General features: G+C 40.3%; 1 protein-coding gene across 1 annotated transcript in view; it reads left to right on the forward strand.

The window, feature by feature from the left end:
* The first annotated feature begins 4,782 nt into the window (after positions 1–4,782).
* Positions 4,783–22,835, forward strand: part of pth2ra (parathyroid hormone 2 receptor a) — a 34,474-nt gene continuing 16,421 nt past the window's right edge. Inside the window, exons 1-6 of the mRNA XM_036545642.1 lie at positions 4,783–4,848; positions 9,579–9,678; positions 13,961–14,071; positions 14,185–14,309; positions 14,441–14,538; positions 17,442–17,625. Of these exons, the coding sequence (XP_036401535.1) occupies positions 4,783–4,848; positions 9,579–9,678; positions 13,961–14,071; positions 14,185–14,309; positions 14,441–14,538; positions 17,442–17,625 (684 nt within the window). The remainder of the gene's footprint in view (positions 4,849–9,578; positions 9,679–13,960; positions 14,072–14,184; positions 14,310–14,440; positions 14,539–17,441; positions 17,626–22,835) is intronic.

A 22,835-nucleotide genomic window follows, 5' to 3' on the forward strand; every position in this document is an offset into this window, starting at 1 on the left:
TGGCATGTGCGCTACAAAAATGAGATGTTCAGTAACCTAACCAAGGTGCTTTGTGGGCAATTTTTTTCTGATAAATGTATTTCAACCTTAACAATTGTTGTTTGTTTGCTTGGCAGATAGACACTTTTCTAGCTCAAGGACTTATCCAAATATACAGCTCAACTATTGCTGAAGAAATTGATATCAAGAGCCTGACTGAAGGGTCCAATGGCATTGTCTCACAGGGCTGTTGAATCTGTAACCTTCAGCCTTATTGTTTCCATGGTGATCTGGGCATCAGTCAATTGAAACCAGGGTTGGACACTCATAACACAAAGAAATATGAAATAAATTCATAACTTCAGCATTTCCCACTATCAGGACTCCCCACAGTGGGGAAAACCACTCAGATAAAGCCTTTGCATATATTTGCATATTAATTATATTTTTCATGTCAGTATATCAAGATGATGAGATACCCACAATCTTACACAGATAAAATATTAAATAGGTCATGACAAGTGCCTTGATGCATATGTCTACATATGTAACGAGTCGCAGGACTGACTTCAGGCAACAAGAGTGTCACTTGTTTAATCAGGTACTATGATAAAGCATATGCAATTATTCTCAAGATGTGGTTATATATCTATCAGTGTGTCCTTGTGGACATGCATTGGTTATTTGATTTTTTTTTCTTTATGTACCATTTCCATAGTGAATAATGGCCTTGAAAGAGATCTATTGTAAATCTATTGTAAATCTGTCAAGGATTCAAGCTCTGATGTTTGACTAGAATCTTCAGGTTTAATTAATAATTCTTGAAAGCTACAGATTTCTGTTTGAACATGTGAAATGAGTGTCAAATTGCATCTTTCCAGATAAAAAATTTAAAATAATAACTGAAGTGGAATGTTATTTAAGATGCTTATTTTGAAAATGACTGCAAACACAATGCATGGGTAACAGCTTTGTCAAAATGTTTCACTGCAGGGACACAAAATAATCCCAAATGTCCCTAATGAAAGGGATGACAAATTAATTTCCACTTTCAGCAGAGAGAATAATGCATTCAGAACAAATCACTTCCACAGGCTGCCGAAATGAAACGCTTTCCATTCATGGTATGAGGTCTGTATTGTGTTATTTAAAAATAGAATTACATTTCTAAAAATGAAGTCATTATTTCCAAAGTATTTGGATACTATCTTCACTTCATATGGAAAGTTTTTTTTGAAATGTGAAACAGTAATTTGACTAAATAAAGTAATTACACTCGGTAGAGTAAAATGCAGCGGCAGAGTAAAAGACTATTTCTGATCTGATGTCTTTTCCTATTGTCAATGTTCTACAGCAGCTGTAGGACCGATTTGACCCATTGCACTTGTTTATTCATTTGTTTTTAGTGTTCTTCACCATCGTTCATGCCACCCATCTATCTTCAGTTTTCTTATTTGGTGTCAGGCAGGAAAAGGCACTGCTACCAGATTTTGTTACCAGATCTAGAGATTCTATTTACGGCAACCAAGTGATATTTATGTAAAGGTGTTACCGCATATTAATTTGTCTTCATCATGTTATCAAAAAAAACCTAGCATGCAGTTTACATAGTTGTCACACTAGCATGCTCAGAAGCACAGAGACAATGTGAAAAATAACCTCAAAAGCAACTTTCAGAGGACAGTCTGGTGACTTGCTGATATGAAGAGTCATTAACGCTGCGAAAATGTGTCCTGGCTAAATGATGAGATTGGCACTTAGTAGCTTTAATGTCCTGTTTGTTGTTTTACGCCCAGGCACACAGTTATGGCCTGTCTGTTACATCATCAAACAGATGCTGTTGATCAAGGCTTGGCAATCACACATGCATTTGTAAACACTGGCAGTTCTCCATTCCGGGGGCGAAAAATCAACATTTGATTAACCATTGGTAGTAGTACTCTGACTGCACAAGGGGTTCCAGAGTTTACTAGGGCGGACAGAGGAAAGGGGTGTTTGCTGTGGACTGGTTTCCTTAGATATTCCTTAGATATCCTTAGCTCCAATGGCTACAAGAAGGAACCAAGAGTAACCAGAGAGCACTCCCTGAGCATTGATTCGTGAAGTATCCTGAGGCTGCCGGCAAGGTTTGAATGTATAGATTTCATTTGTGCAGACCATTTCTAATGGGTTTGGAATGATTTTGTGCTCATTTTTTTTCCAAACAGGTCATTTCCAATAACAAAGACCGTGGATAATTCTGCATAAAGGCATGTGAACATGCAGCAGAAGTGTGCTTGTGATCATGGTATTCTTTTTGAGAAATCTAAATCTTTATGCCGGTGCCTCTTCAATAATTTTTAATCATGTTTACATCTCTAAACAACAATGTAGAGGACTGCAGCAGCTGTTACATTTTAATTACTGGAATTAATGAGCCCAGAGCACTGTATTCCTGTTCATAATGCAATCTTAATGAATAGGGGGAAATAGACAGCTGAAAGCACGCACTATGAAGCTTGGCTGAGTGGAATGGCTTCCTTCTAATGCTGCCATTAGTTTATTTTAGCAAGTTTATCATGCTTATGGATCTAGGCTATACGTGGGTCTGTGGATAATGTATAAGACACAAAGATAGATAGATAGATAGATCCTCAACATCAATGTTCTGTGTCCTCTGAACTTTCTATTCTTACCAATGTAATAGAACACATTAAAAACACTCCTGGATGAAACCTGAATGGCCTAAATCAAAGTGGGACATGAGCTGTCAGGATTCTTTTGGCTTATCACAGATAACTACTTTCCTTTAATTAAGAGGTGACAGAAATTTTGTGAGTCCTGATATTTGTACGAAGTGTGAGATATGGTTGACTCACTTCCTAACCGCGACTCTTATGGATTCCAGATGAATAGAGTGTTGATTGGAAGCTTCCAATTTCAAACATAACTACTTCAGACAAGCTGACAACTCACATCAGCGGTAGAATATAATGTTACAGATCAGGAAAGGTATACAGAGATTAAGATTTCTCTTATATGAGTAATGTAGTAATCTTATGTAGGCGAAGCGATACAGCTGAACATAACGTACGGTTTGTAATGGTAGATTTTCTATATATATATAAAAAATAAAAAATAATAATAATAATAATAAACCTCCGTGTCCTCACTGATTTTGAAACTAATTTCATTTGAATTTGACCTTTGTAGAATAAAATACAGAGAATCTAGTTGCAGTAACATTAAAACAGGAATTACTTTCTTGACATGGATGTTTCTCTTAAAATCACAAAATTCTGATATTTTATTTCCTATAAAAGCGGACCGAAACAACAATAAATATGTAAGACAAGGCAACTCTTGGTACAACAACGGAGCAAGGCAATAAAACTGCCTCTTCAAATTGCCCTTGCCAAGGCCCACCATTAGTTTAATTGGGGGAAGTGCATGCTTGTCGGGGGTACACCAGACTACTTGAATCCATGCCTTTGGGCCAAATCATTGTACTCTGCCTGTACTTCTGGTGACACCCCCAGCGCACGCTGCGGTGGAAGCCTTCTACCTCGCTTCTTACGTTTCAGCACCAAGGATAGTTCATTGGCGCCGCTGAGAATAAACAGCAGCATAGCAATGCGAACTTTTTCGAATGACCTTCTGGTGCTGCGTGACGACACATTGTCTCATCACGCGAATCGTTACACACAAATTAATGGGTTTAAATTGTGCTGAACAACTACAAAAGGCGAGGAAAAGCTTTGATGTCTCCGACCTGACCAGGTCCCTGGTTTTACGATCAAAACATCTTAGATCTGGACGAACTACGCGTTACTCGTTGTTCAACCATATGTTCACGTTTTTCTCGTATTATATACATTTCAGAGATATTTAAAAGCAGCACTGAGGCTGAAATTAGTCTCTCTAACTCCTAACCACACGAGTATATATTTAACAATTCCACAGACGTGTTCCCTCTCTCCTGAGTTACTCATCTGAATAAATTGTTTCTTCCTCGTTCCCATTTTGATAGAGAGGGTCTATGACATGCATATGCCCTCCAAATCATTGACGCGTTATTCAATTCCATTTAATTGTCAATCTTAATGTATGAAAGATTTTAAGGATGGGTTGAAGGTGGGCGGAAGTAACGGGGATTCTTATGTGTTACCGGATTTCGCAGTGTTCACTTCATTCTGACGGAAAAGACGCAAGTGTCTTCCGACGCCCACGTTTGATTTTAGGTGATGACTGTTCAGCGTTGTGGAGTAGGCAGAAGCTCCCGAGCCAGCAGCGTGCTCACACTTCTCCCAAACTCGCTCGTTCACCATCAGAGTACAATCAAGCGCAAGTAAGATGAACAAGTCAATTCACAGAGCGACGGTTATCTACTTTGGACGAGAAGGATAATCTTATTTCATCTGAGCAAGTGTTGTGTGTAAATGGATGGGAACGTAGCTTTATTCTGGGTACGAATTTGTGCGAATTTCTTTTCTATTGCATTTGCCTCGGGAAATTCCTCTTTGCATTATTTCTTCATCGGGAACTTGTTGACTTTGATTCTTTTACTCGTTTTACAATCCTCATCTTGAAATAAAGGAAGTACAACCAGAAAATTTCTTGGATCTAATTGTGCGAAGTCATCTCTAACAGGAAAATAACGGTACTGAAATTCCTAATAAACGGAATGACAGGGTTTAATGGCAGTTGAAGTATTTTCTCATTTATGAAAATCTAAAGTAGCGACAACCCCTTTAGGGAACTCTCACCCCTACAAAAAAGGAACTACTACGACTTTTCAAAGGTTGGGTCATCAAAAAGCGAGTTATGACGAAGCATCTGTTGTGGAACTTCTCCAAAGTCGTCTTATGCTGGGCTTTAGTGGACGCGCAGGTAAGAAATGTGGTAGGAAGGTGTGTACTCGAGTTTCTAATATGTTTTCTTATGATGATAGATTTCACCTGTAATTCTATCGGCATCATCTCATGCAAAGGTCAAAACCTTCAAAATGTCTTAACAGAACAAGAGCGTGTCATTCGCGTCAGGCATTTTGACTGATTGCAGTTGTCCTGTCACTATGTTACGTAGGCTAGTTGTATTTGGCTACCTTGTATGGAGGGGTTACGGAGTTTATAACAACTAAAGACATTATTATATATGTGTTGCTTCTATACTCTAGTCTGAAGTCTAATGATTGCCATAGTGAACATTTATTGTATTATGACGTACTATGTGCTGGAAACCCACAATACAGTAACAATTTAAATCATGTTCGGCTTCAATCCACCGTTTTGCCATGCACTTATCGGGAGATATTGTAATACCTGAGGAGGGCTATTTAAATCCATATGCAGTCATGTGAAAAATAGAAATGAAATGGTGTTAAGCAAGAACCCATTTGTGTGAAATGTCTCAACAACCATGTTATTGTGTCGTGCATCTCTCCAGCTGCATGCAAATGCTTTACGCACAGAACATTTCCAGAACCACACGTGTAGTGATGGAAAACGAAAACCATATCTTTTCTTCCAGTCTGACTTCATAGAACTGCAACTGTTTGGCAGACAAAACACGACTGATTCATTAGCTGTTGCTGTGCTGTTTTTTTTTTTTGGCAATTTCTCGAATGGATTCAAGGCAGCAAACTTCTCAGCCACACAAAATACAGCTTCTGACAAGGGGTTCTGCCCATGATGCAAAAGATCCGGGACTGGGACTGAGGGGCAAGTCAAGCGTCATCTACAGGTGGCATCCACAGAGAGTGCCATTACAAAATCTCAAGCTCTTTTCACAGCAGCACATGGGAGAGGTTTTCCCCATACAAATGCAAACACTCACACACACACACACACACACACACACACACACACACACGTGTACACAGTTGTGTAGCAGTCATCATCCCTGCAGCACCTTCCTGTTTGCATGCTTTGTGTAATGGTTTTGTGGTCACAGCTATAGATGGAATGGCTTGCTGTTGGCTCCTTTCTGATCAGACTGAAATTGCACTCAATGGCTGGACATCAAGAACCTGAGGAAGTACCATGGTTTTACAGTGTTGAGATTCAATACTATACATGCAGTAGCTCCCTCTGAAGATGTATTTTTCCATAAGTCTTTTCAATTATTTTAAATGGCAGCTTGACACTCGTTCAGCTTGCATTGTGGGATTTCTTCTCATATAGCCACGGGGGAAACAGCACAGAAAGAAGGCTGCATTTAGTGTAACTGGCATGTATTTTAACGTTGAGAGAAAATTGTTGCCATCTCTTCGATGAGTGCAGTAAAATGGTTCAAGATCCACAGTTACATTAAATTGATTGGCCATGACTTATTGCTGAATTCAAAGCCTACTCTCCCCATCTTTACACATTTCCCTTTTCAAGTGGAAATTAGTTTTGAGTGGAATCAGCGTAGGGCAATGTAAAAAAAAAAAATCCCTTTATAAGTGTTTTGTGATGGAAGAGAGGGACTGGCTGGAATGCTTAGCTGAGTTTTGTGGTGCTGATTTCTGTTAGCTGCTAATTTCTGTGATAGGTCACATGACCTTTCCTGCCAATATGAATCGAAATCTCATTAGCCGAATACCTAAAGGCCAGCTCTACGGAAAAGCAGTGCCAACTGAGGGAAGAGTTAGGGAGCATTGTGCTCTGTGCCAGAAATTCATTTTGAAATATGTGACTCGCTGGCATTTACAGTGCCAGCTCTGCTGAAAGCTCACCTGGCATACCTGCTTGGTTGTCCTGTGTTTTCTTTTTGTCGACTGTTTGACAAAACCTTCACCGAGCTTTACCCTGGACAGTGTAATGCCAGAGAACATTTCTACTTGCTTCTTTTCCTACTCGCTTCAGTTGTTGTTTTTTTTTTTATTTTCCTTTAGAGAAAGCATCGTTTATGGTAGTGGTTAAATGGACCTTCAAGAGAAACATTATCATCTTGTAAATTGAACACAGAGGCATGCAATCACAAAATAAGAGCCTGGATTCTAGTAAGACTCAATGAAGAAATGGGTGATGACTCATTTTGTATGGGCACAGATTTTTCTAGTTGGAATGGGATTATCCTACCTATACTCCTGTTACCGTGTATGCCACTTCAGCTGTTTGGGCTCATATTTTCTTCTTAGCATGTAAGCTGTTCTTTTTTTCATTTTTTTATCTGGCAGTTGTGACTGTTAGTTATTCCTTGGGAAACCACCAGTTTGTCAGTGGCATGTCCCACGTGTCTTCTGTCTTCTGTATTACTGTATGTAATATGTAGCAGTGGGTGCGTGCTGGCAGTGGCATGGTGACCATATGCACTGATGTTCTGTTGAGTGCGTCATCTAAATGCTGTGCCCAAGGGTGAGTGGTATGCATCAACAAAGAGCACTGATCCACCTAATAGGGAGACTTATGAATAGAGTCCTTTATTTGAAATTTAATGTGAGGCGGTCATTGCATCATGGTTGATATGAAATATTATATTGATTCAGTGTCACAGAGAGAAGGTGGTGATATTGGCAGGATGTTTGTTTTTTATTTCTGGAAGGAACCCCTAGGGAAGATTTAGCCACCAATGAATAGCATTTTAATGGACTGAGCTCCGTGAGATTCCGAACATTCTCTGAATGTGGGTTATGCTACATGGATTGGGACATCTGAAAATCTGTTTTCCTCTTTGTTACACAGTATGAAGCCAGAGCGTCATTTCATTTTCCCTCTTTGCAGTGGCTGAAAACTGTAGAACTCAGGGCAACTTAACACAAAGTTCAACTTACTGTAAACCACATAGAACAGCCAAAATCTCTTAAGTGAATATTACACAGCCATATGGATTGATCTTCCCACACAGTTTCCTGACATGATATTTTATAATGCTTGTGCAGCTTATGTAATCAAAAGCAGAGGATGGAGTGAAAGACCAGCATGCACATGGCTCTGTAGGGATGTAGAATGATGTGCCTGCTCAAAATGCTCTCTGTTAATGACAAAGTTTTGTGAGCACATCTTTTCACTGTACAGTATGTACTGGTTTACTCTTTTAAACGGGTTATCTAATTCAAGTTAGCCTCCTCACCAAAAGCTATCAGCAACACCAGCCTGTAGAAAACTATACAACCAAAATGACTATCATGGGAAGAAGCAGTTACATTGGGACAGGCTGCTATACAGGCAGCCTAGTAAAGCCACTATAGAGTCATTGAACATAATGTCCCCCCAAGCACTGAACAGATCTAACATTAATTTGTTAAGTGTCTATAGTTCATTAGTTCTACTTCTACTTCTTCAGTTTATGACTATGCAGGTCTGATGGACATCAAAAGACTACTCATTTGTTCAGATCTTCCAGTTCATAATTAATTCCAGTAATTAATTAATTAATTAATTAATTAATTAAAATGAATGAGTTTATAACACATAAAGAAAATAATGACAAAAATCTTAAAAACCAAAAAAGTGTCAAAATGCCAATGCGTGTATGTTGCTTACACATGCACATTATAACTCCTTATTTATTGTCAGGATCAGGTGGATGTTCAACAAAGAGGAGAAAATGCTAGGCCTGTTTGGATTTTGGATTTACATGTTCCTATATATCAGTGAGTGGGCAACCTGTATTAACGGCTTTGAGACTGACTGGAGGAACTTGAATGAATCACTGCTTGAGTCAGTGATTGTACTGAATTGATCAGACAGTCTTCATACTGAATTCAACTAAATTATTTGGTTCTGTAAAAAGAGTCTATGCCCATCACTAATGACTTCTCAGACTCTGATTCTGATCATTCTGAATGTTTTATCTCAGTGTCTATAGCTCCAAGCTGTACTGAACAGGGCTAGAATTAGCACAGGTATTGGCCAGAATATGTGAAGTGGCCTGACACCTTGTCAAGGTTTTTCCTTTTGAACAACAATTTCCTGCTCTTGCTTTCCTTCTCTCCGAGATACATCACTAGAACAGAATGTGGAAAAAGTCTTAGAAAGAGGCAACAGCACAAAAGCATTCATTTCTACTCATTTGGATTACTGAAAGGGACCGAATGTGTATGAGCTGTTTAAATTACGGGTTAAAGTTAAACGACACAAAGAAGCCGCCTTGCACCAGGCAACCTGAAATAATTACCTGAATTACTATTATGCAATGTGCTAATTAAGAAATTACAGGGAACACATTTCAGCCCCGGAATGAGGGGATAGGATGCTTGTAGCTGCTGGAGTGCACCTGCAGTGATGTGAAACACTTCTGTAGAACCTAATTATAAGTGTAAGACTTCCAAGGGTTCCTTTTTCTTTATTGTGTTATTGTGTTGATACAAATTATGACAAGGACCAGGGGTTAAAAGCTCTGGTTGGTGTTATAAAACTATTGCAAACTGAGTGAAATCTTGCTCGGTTCATCATAACCAGAAGCCATTTGTCCTGAGGTCCCTGTTTGTACTGAATATGATGGTTTTGGTATTGAGTGTTTTTATTTTATTTTTTTAGATGAAACCATGAACATATCCAGACTGTAAAGGCTCCAGTATTTGGGTGAGACAGGTGGAATGACTGGGGTTAACACTGAGTGAAGTGGTGCTATATGTAGAGGGGTGTGTCTTGCTGTGGTGGGGACTGACATCAGCCGATGTTTGTGCTGCACAGGCAGGCTCGGACGGGGGCATCACTGCACAGGAACAGATGTACCTCCTGTATGAAGTAAAGCTCCAGTGTCATCAGAATGTCTCCACTCACAACCCTGCAGGTAAGACAAAGAACCCACCTCCCCCCACCCCACAACCCCCACCCTCATCCCCACCCTCTGCTATCATCCTTGCTGCCGTCCTACTTTCCTCCCACACACACCCTCACCCACACCTACTCCTCTGATTAAATCAGAGCCAGTGACGTCAACATCAACGTCAACAGGGATAGTGCTTTGAATGGATGTGTGACGGCATACAATCTGTCATGAGAGGGATTCATTTCCTATATGGTCTCTCCTTCATGCTGGAGAGCCTCATCAAGTGTAATTGTAAAGTATAATTACTGTCAATAGAGCAGGGATCTAGGAAAGGCCGACTCTACAGTATATGCAAAGTGGGTTAGTTGTTGACCACATATATGGGAGGAAGGAAGGTATGAGTAACAGTTTTCAGCACTTAAAAGGCATCTACTGGGGCAGATGTGTTCAACATTTTTTAATCAGTCTTGTAAACCCCTCTGCACACCAAGCCGGCATCCCCTGATTAGCCAGTACTAGTGATCCTTGGGAACTAATTACCACTTTGTACCATGCAAGATGCCTCAGATCATAGGGGACCAGCGTGTCCTTTGTTGAAACCTCTCTGAGTCTACGCAGGGAGAGCAAAATAAACACCTCGATGGGAAGTGAAGCAGCTTGTCTGCTCTCATCTTCACAGTCCAGGGTCAAAAAGCACATTAAGGTCAAACCTTTGTCTACACTTCACAGTCTGTAAATACCAAATGTTATGGAGACATCAGGGAAGGCAAAGTGGTCCTAGAGGTCTTTTCAAATTTCATCTTCAACAGATGTCCATTTACCAATCTCATTTAAAATGGATACCAAACCATATGCTTGGTCTGTTACTTGAACAGTTATGTAGAATATCCTGAAAATTTGCGTTGATTTATTGTTTTGACATTTTTAAATGAATGCTAAATGCGCTGCCCACACTTTTTATGTTGCAATACTTTCTTCACATGGAAACTCAGAGGGTCTTCAGGTGACATTCTCCTGATCTCTGATTTGCTCAGCAGTTAAAGGCTGCCAGCCAGCAGTAAGTCCAAGATTCTAAATATAGACGCCATGTAGGAGAGATTGCTCCTGGCAACTTCTATTCACAACCAGCTTTCATAGCAGACCATCATCAGGTTGCCTATATCCCCCCTTTGTCTGCATATGCTTTAAGGGCCATTGACTTCGCTTTTACTTTGTATGGTATATCCAAACAAAAACCCTACCTATTATCCATTTCCAAAGAATGGCCTTTTGATATTTTCCATGAATCTATTCATTGCAAGATCCTATTAGGTACACATTTTAAATGATAAACGTATGTTAAACTATTTGTGCAATTTTTTTCAGAGAATAGCCCCGGGTGCCCCTATATAGCCAGTTAAGAGCAATAGTGTCTGTGTCCTCATATGTGTGGGTCCCAAAACATTTATTGTTTGGTTTAGTCCAACAGCCGTAGGAGGGAATTGATTGCAATGCACAGCAGGGGACGTCTCAGCAGAATCTGTGTGACAGGGAATCCTCTGAGGGAATTTTCCATCAAATCTCCAAACCAGGCCACCTCCCAGGCAAATCTCACTCCTGACAAACCCTCTCGGCTTTCCTAATTCTTTTTTTTCAAGAGCAGTACTCATCCTTCTTTCCTCCCTCCTTCCTTCTTCCCCCACACTCCAACTCCATGGGTCTGCTTAGTCAAAACAAGCCGTTTCCCTGGAGGCTCTGAGAGTCAGCAAACCTCGCCTGCACGGATCCAACAGGAGTGCCGGATGGGGAGGGCTGTAATGGAATTACTGATCAACACAGCCTGGTGTGATATTGAGTTTTCAGGGCATTAACAGAGTCAGGGTCACAGACGTGAGCCCCCACTGTTTGTTTTGGCAACAGAATCAGAATCAGGCAAAAGCCCATCCAGTAACAAAGGCATACGGACACGATGCGCCACACCCCAAGCTTTGTGTTTTTCCTTGCAGAAACAGGAAGCTGCAAAGATGAAACACGTTCAATAAAATCAATGAGATGGAGTCGATGATTCTGTTTCATTACTCTCACTTCAGAGGAAGTGTATTTTTGCATGCGTTCTCAACTCCCGTTTGATGAAGCATTACCCACTGCCAGCAATTTATTGTGTATGAAAAAAACGCTGCACACTGGAAACCACCTTTTTTGGTTGCCTTTTGGTAAAGTTCATTCTCTAAGTAATGTGCTGACCCCAGTTACCTTCCTCCACTCTGTGAATCTGTTTGGTGGTGTACTATGGTTTAAGTGTACCTGCAGAGCAAACACAATTGCCTTGTAACTATTTATTTGGCCAGTAACACCACACAGTTCTGACATTCTGAAGCTCATTTAATGCAATGGAGATATCAAAGGCTTAGGTTGTTTAAGAGCCTTTGAACATGCATTTTATACAGTGAAAAACAGTGACGTCAACATCAACGTCAACAGGGATAGTGTTTTGAATGGATGTGTGACGGCATACAATCTGTCATGAGAGAGATTCATTTCCTATATGGTCTCTCCTTCATGCTGGAGAGCCTCATCAAGTGTAATTGTAAAGTATAATTACTGTCAATAGAGCAGGGATCTGAGAAAGGCCGACTCTACAGTATATGCAAAGTGGGTTAGTTGTTGACCACATATATGGGAGGACGGAAGGTATGAGTAACAGTTAACAGAAGGTATGAGTAACAGTTAACAGATATTAAAGGCTTATGTTGTTTAAGAGCCTTTGAACATGCATTTTATACAGAGGTTCCTAATTATCTGAAATATATATATTATTAAATATATATATTTAAATGGCCTTTAAATATTTCCCCCCAACAAACACACATACACGCACACGCACACACACACACGCACACACACACACACATATCACAAGTCATTGTACATAAACTAGATGAAGAATGGATTAATCTCTGCAGAAAAGATGAATTAATGTAAACTAAAGAAAAGCCAATTCAAATGGAACATGATGTGAAATAAAAGGAAAAGTAGAATTAAGCCAGCAAACCTGGAATACATCACTGCATCTTCAGTGATGAACAACTTTGTTATGCAAACAAGTAATTATGAATGAATTAATGTGTACACGAAACAAATCACCCAAAGAAGGTACAAAACAGATTCAGGCTGGTCTCATAATTATCTCACCAGCAAGGGCATTAACCAGACAATAGCTAAACAAATGAAGAAATACATTTTGAATAAATGTAAATATATTTTTGAATAATTCATACCAGGTATTGCGAAAAGACCTCAAAAGTGCCTTGTTTTTTGAATGAATGATCTGGCTCTCAAAGGCTGTGGCAGAATCTGATTGGTTATTGTTCTATTTCAATGATTTTTGATGATTACTCATTGTCTCCTCTCTCCTGTCATTCCAGGCATGTTTCAGCTGCAGTTTGTGACTAAGACTTCTAAAACCTAGCAGGGTTCCAGAGTGCTGATATGTAGTAGGATGGTATTTATTAGGTTAGCACTCTTCAACTCATCTGCAGGGAATACAGAGAATTTTTTTTTCTTTGTTAATGAGCCCAAGTGTTAAATCAATGCTCATTGCTAAAAAAAGACAAGGGCCCTAAGTAATGGGCGTTGATTTTCACACTGTGTGCCTTTGAAAGCCCTTTAAGACCGTTGGAGTGGAACAGAACACTCAAATCAAACAGCTGGTTGTAGTTAGACAGTTTCAAGACAGAAAGTGCAAATCCATTCAAGCTGAAATGGCAGGAAGGACACTCATTTTCTCCTGGTAGCAAAACTGCAGTTGTGAAAGTATTTAATAATTGTTATTCACACTACTTAAGTCACTATCTCCCACAGAGTTGACAGACCATGTAATTAAATGAACAGCAAATGAGAAAGTTTATTGGGGTATAAATTGATATTTGGCTTTCTTGTGAGAGGTTCCTAAGAGGTGCGTATTGCTCTGTCCCATTTAGTTAAAGTTGAGAAAGCAGTCTGAGTTGGCTGGCCGATCAATGGTGGCTCTGCGTAGGATCCGAACAAACCTCTGGGCAACATCGACTTATCCTCCCACTCCATTGTCGAGAGTCAATGGTCACGCTGTGTCGGGGGAGGTACCTGCACTTACCTACCTGAGACACAAAAGCAACAGGGGCAATCAGGGAGAAAATAACAGTTTTCCTGTTTTTCGTCTGAGAAGTCAGAAGTAACGGAGCATTAGATTGATCTCATGACAAGTGACGGGACAATGAGCTGAATCATATGCCGTGAGAGTGGTTGCTCTCTCTTCTCTAACCTGCCCACTCTAACCTGTGTCCAGATGACATTTGTCCTCCCGGGTGGGACGGCTTGATCTGCTGGCCACAGGGTTCACCTGGAGCAGTCACCAAGGTTCCCTGCCCCAGCTACATCTATGACTTCAATCATAAAGGTATGGCTCGCTCCTTTCTCTTTACTGCTCCTGGATGACTGGCATTCAACTGGTGCATGCTTTAACAGCCTTTCATGCTGATAATAATTGTGTTTGGTCTGTGTGTGTTCTAGGCCACGCATACAGAAAGTGTGACATCAATGGCTCCTGGGTCTTTGTTGAAAGCCTGAACCGGACCTGGGCAAATTATTCTGATTGCTTGAGGTTTCTTCAGCCCAACGGCCAGGAGGGGGGCAAAGTAAGTGTCAGTGGCTCTTTTTAAAGCTGGGTCTTAACAGAACCTCAGCTGCCCATTTACAAAAGATTTGCAGGCTACCACGCTTCCCCGGCCTTTTTTCTGTTTTCAAAGATCTTCTCATCTCTTTTCAGCAGGACTTCTTTGAACGGCTGTATATCATGTACACTGTGGGATATGCGGTATCCTTTAGCTCCCTGCTGGTGGCCATCTTCATCATTGGGTACTTCAGGTAGGAGAGCGAGCATGTTTTCACAAAGTCACAGCCTGTCTGAAAGCCTACCCTGATGGGCTTTTTACTGCACTTGTTGATATACCACTCAACGCTGTGGATAGAAAGAAAAAAAGAAAAAGAGACTCTTAGGCGCTCACAATGACTTTGCATCGAAACGCATTTGCCTTGTGAGCTTTTTCTATGCACATCAGTGATGAAAAGAATTGCACTGAGAGCTGATCCTTCTGGATGAATCTTGGCGTCAGTCTTTCATTCTGGTCTGATACAATGTGATTGTGACCTGAGATTGTTTTTGCTTGTTTGAGTGTACCTCCCTCATTTTTTGATGTGTAGCTCCTGCCACCACTAAACATAGAACAGTGGTCATTGGCCTCAAGAGATCTCCCATATTCCAGTTTGGGTGACCAGCCAACAAGGTCAAGGTCATTTTTGGAGACAGCATTCACAAACTTGAATACATTTGTGTGCAAATACATAGGATTAAGGTCCTATGAACATTGACACAACTATACGACTGCTATGTATCTTGTGGGAAATTATCAGAAAATGAATAAGCCAAAGCCTGTCTAATGAGAGTTTACTGAAAAAACCCTTTTTGTACTTTTTGCAAGTGTTGTGGGTCTCCTCATGTTCCTAACCATGTAATTAAAATGTTCCTGTAGAAACTGGAAGGGGTATTGCCCTGACGCCATATTGGATGGCAAGACACAATTAAAAGATCAAAAGAAGCACTTTCAAAAAAGTAATCTGTAACCTGATTTCCACAAAGCTTCTCATCCAGGACCCATATGCTGTCCACTTCAAAGAGGACAATAATTATCTCAAGTCTTTTTACTGCACCAGTGAGCAATCAGCTTCTGATATAAATTACAGTAACCGTCTCCAACCAAAGGCCATGCCTCAGTTGTTGTTCTCTTTCAGATAAATGCTCAACCCAGGTTATTTGTCAACCAGAGGTCATTGTGCCTAAATAGATATCACTTACATATTCATTTCCGATTTCAACTGGGTTTGCAGATTTTTTTTTTTTTTTTGGAACTCATACAGCTCCTTTCATGTGGTCATGTGGTTAAATGCATGAGAAAAGTGTTCCATTGTGAAAAGTGTGAAATTTGAAGTGATTGAGGGCTTTCCCATTCTTGTGCAGTTAAAAGGAAAATGGATGAAATATGCCATTTGGTGAGCCCCTCTACAAAATACTTTCCTCCATTTAACCCAAACTGGCAAGTCATCTTAAAGAAAAGTGCCTTTGAATCAGTATTAAAAAGACACTCTCAGATCAATCAGTTAATGGATTAAGATAAAGTGAAAAAAAACAAATGTGTACTGAAGTGACCCCCAGATTGAGTCAAAACTTTTTATTTGTTATTTTTTGATCGAACATCACTTTCCCTTCAGATAACGTGGTCATTTTCATTATATGCAGAGGCTCAAGATTAGAAAACAGTACCTGTTTTTCCTGTTCTGAAACAGCTGATATACAGTGCTATGCACATAATTTCAAGGCCTTCTCAATTTCAGAGATCAAAGGGATTCCAGTTTCTTTGTTTATTGTTTAGTCAAAATGTGTGCTACCTCAGTCAACAATCAATTATTCATTAAAATGCAGTTTTGAATAAATTTTCCAGTCTGAGTCACCAGAAGATGTATGATGATAATGTCAGCATGACTTTGAGGATAGCATGTCAGTGTCTTCACAAATGATCATTTTCCAGGGATTTAAATACCTCTGACACCTGTTATTGTACTGTAGCATGCAGAAGAGGTTGTGCCAGGTTGTGCCAACAAGTTTAAACCAATACAAACGCTTATGCCACTCATTACAACTTCAGCCACACTGCATGTCCCTGTGTCACTGATTTTTATTGGTGTGAAAGTATAGTGTGTTTTGAACACACTGGTCTATGAACTTAAGTGTAGTGCAGACCTCAGGTGGGATCTAAATTGCTCCATTAAAAATCCTGTATACATGGGGTGCAGATTGTGTACGATGTAAATGTTTAAGTCATTTCTAAGATGTCCTGGATAAGGTAATCCCCTAAGCAAACAAATAAAGTTGTGTACAAAGTGGAAGCACTTTCTCCTTGCTCCTTGTGGGAAAGCAAAGAGAGCAGTGGGACATTACACCTACCCTGGTAGTGTAATCTATTTCAGTGTATTATCTGGTGGTGTAACACCATCTCTGAGACCTCCACAGGGGATAACACAGGCCCTGAGTCCGATAACATTATCCTGTCAGATCTTACTGTGTCAAATATGTAATTAAAAAAAACAGGAGGAGGCTGATTCTCCCTGTCACATGTTCTTTTGCAAGACCAGGCCACTGCTTGGGACTTGTAGAGCAGAATTATGATCACCACTTCATCCACTTGCTATGAATAGGAGCTTGGAAACCAATTCTTGAAACAACATGATGACTATTGGAAAATGAATCCCAAAGGAAGTGTTTGGTTTGGTAAACCATGCTCACACCAACATAGCGTTAGCAGTGCTGATCGGCAACAGCATGAAGTCTCCTCTCAGATGTTCCCTGGGGGCTTTTTTATTGTAAATAACCCTGCCTGGATTTTAAAACAGCTGACAACAGGGACCCTGAGAAAGGCAGATCAGAGAGATACAGCCTTTTGAAATGCAATCCTATGAGCAGGTAAATCTAAATTAGCTGTGTGGACTAGGATTAAACTGTCATGATGAACTGAGCTCAGCTTTGTCGAATGTGTTTAATCACTTCTTGTCACCCTCCTGAAATGACAGATGTGCTTTGGTGCATCATTCTCAGATCAGGGAAGATCAGTTTTTTTTTTCTTTTTATGGTAGAATGAAGCAAATTTGAAACCAGGCTTGGATTCATGCATGTGTGTGTTACCATGCAGGAAGTGATGACATTGCTTTTTCATCAGGCGACTGCACTGCACCAGGAACTACATCCACATGCACCTGTTTGTGTCGTTCATGCTGCGGGCAGTCAGCATCTTCGTCAAGGACAGGGTGGTCCACGCCAACGTGGGGCTGCAGGAGTTTGACGCGGCACTCATGGACAACTTCAAAACCATCTCCGTTGCACCACTGGACAAGTCCCAGTATGTGAGTGAAATTTCCTCTTCCAAACGTGACTTCAAGACCCCCGCTCCTATAAAGCGCAAAGCTTTTTCTCAGCCTGTCAAGTGTTCAAGAGATGAGGGGTGTGAGTCACAGCAGTGCAGAGTGCGGAGGGTTAGCCACTAATCCTCGACGAGACACTGGCGTTCTTTGTAATTTAGATGAAGTGCTGCTCTCACTCAGGTTCTCAGAAGGGTGTGTTTCTGCGACTAGCCAGGTAAAAACAGTAAAGCAGTGATACATATTCAATTCACAATTCTGTGCAGACAAAAAGCATTTTAAGCTTTATTTCTGTAATCTCCAAACACCTCCAGGTGATTGGAACAGATCAAATATGTGTAGGATGGTAGACCACTGGGAGTAGTCTCTTGCAATGAGTACTTTAAAACACAGAAGCTAAGTGTTTGCCAAAGCTGTTAGAAGTCATCAACCCTATTGCCCGTAGAATTTTTCTGTCATCACACGGTGTTCTCATTGCTCAGGCTGTTGGAGGAACTGCCGATGTGCAGTGGGTGTGATGCGTTTTGTTTTGCCTCTAGCATTGAAACTGTGAGTCGCAGGTGTAACAGTGCTGCAGGGGAAGGAGAAATCAAAGAGACACACACCGGTCTTGGAGGAAAAAGAGTACTCCCAACAGTTTCGCAGGGGGAGTGAGCTCTTGCCAAACACCCATCCCCAAATATACATTTATGTGATGTGCTTCACCCAAAGCCTGGCCTTCTCATTGCAACTGTGTTCTGAAAGGACCCTCTCTGTTCTTGCCTCTTGGGCCATTTCTGTTTGTGTGCAGATGCATGTGCATGTGTCAGAGTAGCATCATCTTCTGTTGGCCAGTGATGACCGCCATTGGGTGGTCGAAGCATGCAGCACATCCTTATTAAGAAAAGCAGCAGCTGTCAGTCATGAACCGTAAATGAACTCATCAACTCTGGCCAGGAAAATGTCATCCCTTTGTTATGAAATGTAATATCCATACTGTTGTCTGTTTTTTTAAAAAGAGGTAGAAGAGCCCAAGAGTGAAATATTTAATTTCAATAATCAACATAAATATTTTTATATAATCTATTCTTTATATCAAAAGCTGATGCAGAACATTGTCACATTTGACATAGAGCCAGTAAAAATTAAAAAGCATGCCTGTTACTTGAGAATTGGATTTGCCACTGTTCTTGTTGCTTGCAATAATACCCCTCAGGTGTTTCTATGGCTACGATTTGACATCAAACCTGGCTTCCCCACTGCCAGGATAATTGCAAAGAAAGAGCACATCTCATATCTTCTGTGATTTATCAGTATGTCCTGACTTGTTCTGAAGTATTATAATGTCTCCTTTTGAAAAGTGGAGTTGATCAGTGGCCTTGAAATGGGTTCTTCTCCTTGACACTTTGCTAGGCATACCCACATCATGCGTGCATTTCTATGTCCTTGCAAAACTTAATTTTTAAAGCCTATGTTACACGAAGAAATCTACTTGCAAGGTTTGCCATCAGCAAGTTAATCATGCTTTAATTGCTTCCTATAAGACACATTGGATACTGCTAGCAATGTCGTTGGAACTCAATGACATAGAATATGCAAGTATGTTCCGGATTCCACTCTGTGTTTAACTGATGCAAATATGTGGCAAGTAACATAAGTGTTTTAACCACAGCATTCTATTTTGAACCATCTTTAGTAGGTGTAATATTATCCAAAACAGGCAGTAAGACATTAGTCACATGGACCCTGGAAAAAGAAAACCAGCTTAGCAATATGAACATTTGTAGGTAGTGAGATCTGAATTTCTGTCTTAAATATGGAAATTTACTGCGCTGTTTCCCACCTGTGGATTGTATCATGTAACTGACAAAATACACATAAGACCACAACCAACATGTCTATGCAATGTTTTATTATATGTGCATTGCTTCATGTCACAAGGACCTAACAGAAATAATATTTGCTTTCAGTTTATAAAATCACTCTCATATAGTTTAAGGAATACCGTAACTTATATTTATTTCTGCAAACAACTGTTCTGCACAAGTGAAGCTTCTCTGTACCTCCGATGTAACTCCTTGATTGGATTACTGCTATCATAACATCTTATCTCACAGCTGCACCAGCTGCCTGTCTTTCCCTCATCACCCCAATCTAAATCGCAGATAGTTGAATGAGAATAGCTTTCAAAAAATTCAACCAAAGATTAAAGTAAATGTTCATTCTGCACTGGAAAATTTAAGTTCTACATAAACATTCATTAATATTCATTTTGCAACCAAAGATGCAAAATGTAATTGAATGTTTATTTTCTGTAAACATTCAATTTGATTGAATGGTTATTATGAATATTTCTTTTTGAAAATATATGAATGCAATCTTAAATCTGTTAACCCAGATAAAAAATCTGGAAACCCACACATCTAACTAAAAATTAACTAAAAAATTTGAGATTTAAAGTAGTCTGAAAATAATTATTTAGATTAAAAATTGAATCTGAATATTTTGTCATTGCGTGTAATTTTCTTCCTGCTTCAGCCAAGAACAGTTTGCTTTTATTTTTGAATAATTAAGGTTAGAGTGTTCTAGCTGTGTTCTTGCCAGCTGTAATGTAATATTTTATTTTTTGTTAAGTTCTGAAAACTTCCAATGTGCAGGTTATTAAAAATAGTATATTGTAGGATAGATATATCAGCGAGCATTCATTGTTCCTTCAGAAGGAGTGATTTTTTTCACATTATTGAAATGAGAATAATTTTGTGGCTGTCAAAGTACATGCAGTACAAGAGCGATACATAAAGTTGTTTGTGTGAGAATTTTAAATCCGTACTTTCTTGAAGCTTCACACATGCAGACAATACACTCTGTGAATGGTAATCAGATTGGCCATCTCAAAATGAAACTTTTCAGCACTAAATAATGCAGATCCTAATTTGCATTGCTGGGGCTGGACAGATATTCACAGCTTTATTCAGATAATCAGATATTTCAAAGAATCAGGAAATGGAAAATGCAGTGGGTGTTCTGCAGTCCTCAGTGACCTGAAACTATGGACACTGTGGCCTGTTCTTAATTCACTGACAACTCCGCCCACTGCCCACCAGAGAAAATGAATCAGAGTGCCAGCATGGGTCAGTTCCTGTGCCTTCCAGTTAGAACTTCCACAAGGATCCCAGTAGGTTCTGGATTCAGTGCCCAGCCAAGTCCTACTATGAATAAATTATCCCCCCCATCCACACACACACACACACACACACACCTGTGCATGTCCTTTAGCGTTAAGGTGAATTGGGGATAATGGCCCAGGGATAGGTTGCCCTGTCAAAGGATGTAATTCATGCCGCGGAAATTGGGGTTAGCTTTGCCTCTGACCCTCTGAGTCATCCCAGCTTGGACATGCCTTATCTCTGGGTTGGGCAGATGCATCACAGATCTGTCAGAGTGCTGCACTGCTGTTAACCCGAGCTCCACCGAGACAGATGGATACTGTATGTTTATTGATGAAATCCATCCTCAGAACATCAAAACATGGCAATTAGTAATGCAAGCTGAGATGTGTGGTCAGGCGTTTTTCATTTCAAAGGCATGTTTATACTGTTAAGTGACTGTTAATGCACGCATAACTGACAGATTAAAATAAATAAAAACACAGGCAGAGATGCAGTTAGCAGGTAGTAAATCTGTTATAATCTGCCAAATTTGGAAGTTTGCATTTATTTCTTTGGAATTATTTATGTGCGTTTCCCCTTTTATGCAACCCTGTTTCCTCTGCTCCGGGGCAGGAGTGCAGGGGTGAGGTGAATGCAATCATCTGAGACACTCGCACACAGCCAGCACCTATTTTTCTCACTGTCACACAGCATCTACAGTGGAGTGGAAGCTCACTGGAGGATAGGCACTTCCAACCTACCCACCACTATCCCTGGCAAAATGAAGCCAATTTGTTCTGCAGTTGGGGGACCCCAGTCATTGTCAGCAAATGACACGGGTAGTTTTGAGCCCACTCATAGACAGCATCTTGCTGACTGAGCAACTTGCAGCCCCTGTTGGAGTTGTTTTGATATTGTTTCACAAAACATGTTTGTCATTTGTTCTCATTTACATGTATTTATGCAGCATCCACATCGAGTTTTGAAATTATTACAGCTGACTCACTTCTTTCTCTCAGTGGTATGTAAACAGAATATGGAAACTGCAGATATTATTACCCGTTGGATGTTTGCCTGTCGGTACCTGCCTAATGTCTGATTATTAGATGGTCCATGTCATGCATAATAAACCTTACTGTATTACATTACATTCATTTAGCAGCCGTTTTTATCCACAGCAACTTCCAGCACAATAGAACATAAGTGTATCAATTCAAGTTAAATGAGCTACAGTACACTCACAGACCAGTGAGTGTGAGCATAACACCATTCAAGCCCTAACACACGTTAACTTGTGCAACCTGACTAGGCAATGGAAGCCAAATATGCTATGATACATTAGTCACGTACGTAAAATAAACATCAAAACTTAGAGGTGGCAAGTGTTAGGGGGCAAGGTTTGAGGGTATTCATGAACAATTTTATCAGAGAGTAAAGTGGTCCCTAAAATAAAGCAGGAACAGTGATATTACAACCTGTTAGATCTCCCACTGCAAGCAATTAGCGCTTTCAGGGAGGTGTTCTTGAGAAGTACCACGTTTATAAATTTTGCCACCTCCCACCGTCAAACTCTGTATTTGGTGTGAGGGCTGAGTGTTTTAACACAATTTAGGTGTTTTATTATTTACATGGACAGCCACCCCCGAGGGTTCCCGCACTCCCACACTTTCATTGATCCTCACTTCGACACGCTCCTCTCGAGAGACTGCTTAATGACACATGCCAGGGAGTGCGGTTGCTCTTGCTCTCTTCAGCTGAGCCCTAAGCCTGCAGATGTGAATAACAGCTTAAATTGGGGGCATTTTTTGTCTCCAGCGAGGGAACAATGACAATGAAAAGCTCCCGCCGGAGCTTAGAGCCAGTACACGTCTCTGCCAGCGGAGGAAGCATGCTAACAGACTGCTGTTTGTGGTAGTGAATGGAGAGGGTCTAATGGGGAGGTTCTGTTCTGCTGAATGCAGTATTTTTTTTTTCTTAAAAACAGGCTGCTCACACATCTAGCTGTTTTTCTTTGCAGTTGTGTTGAAGAAATGATGACATTGAATCAAAATAAAGTAATTAAAATAT

The sequence above is a fragment of the Megalops cyprinoides genome, chromosome 14, assembly GCF_013368585.1.
Source record: "Megalops cyprinoides isolate fMegCyp1 chromosome 14, fMegCyp1.pri, whole genome shotgun sequence".
In the NCBI taxonomy this organism is placed as follows: domain Eukaryota; kingdom Metazoa; phylum Chordata; class Actinopteri; order Elopiformes; family Megalopidae; genus Megalops; species Megalops cyprinoides.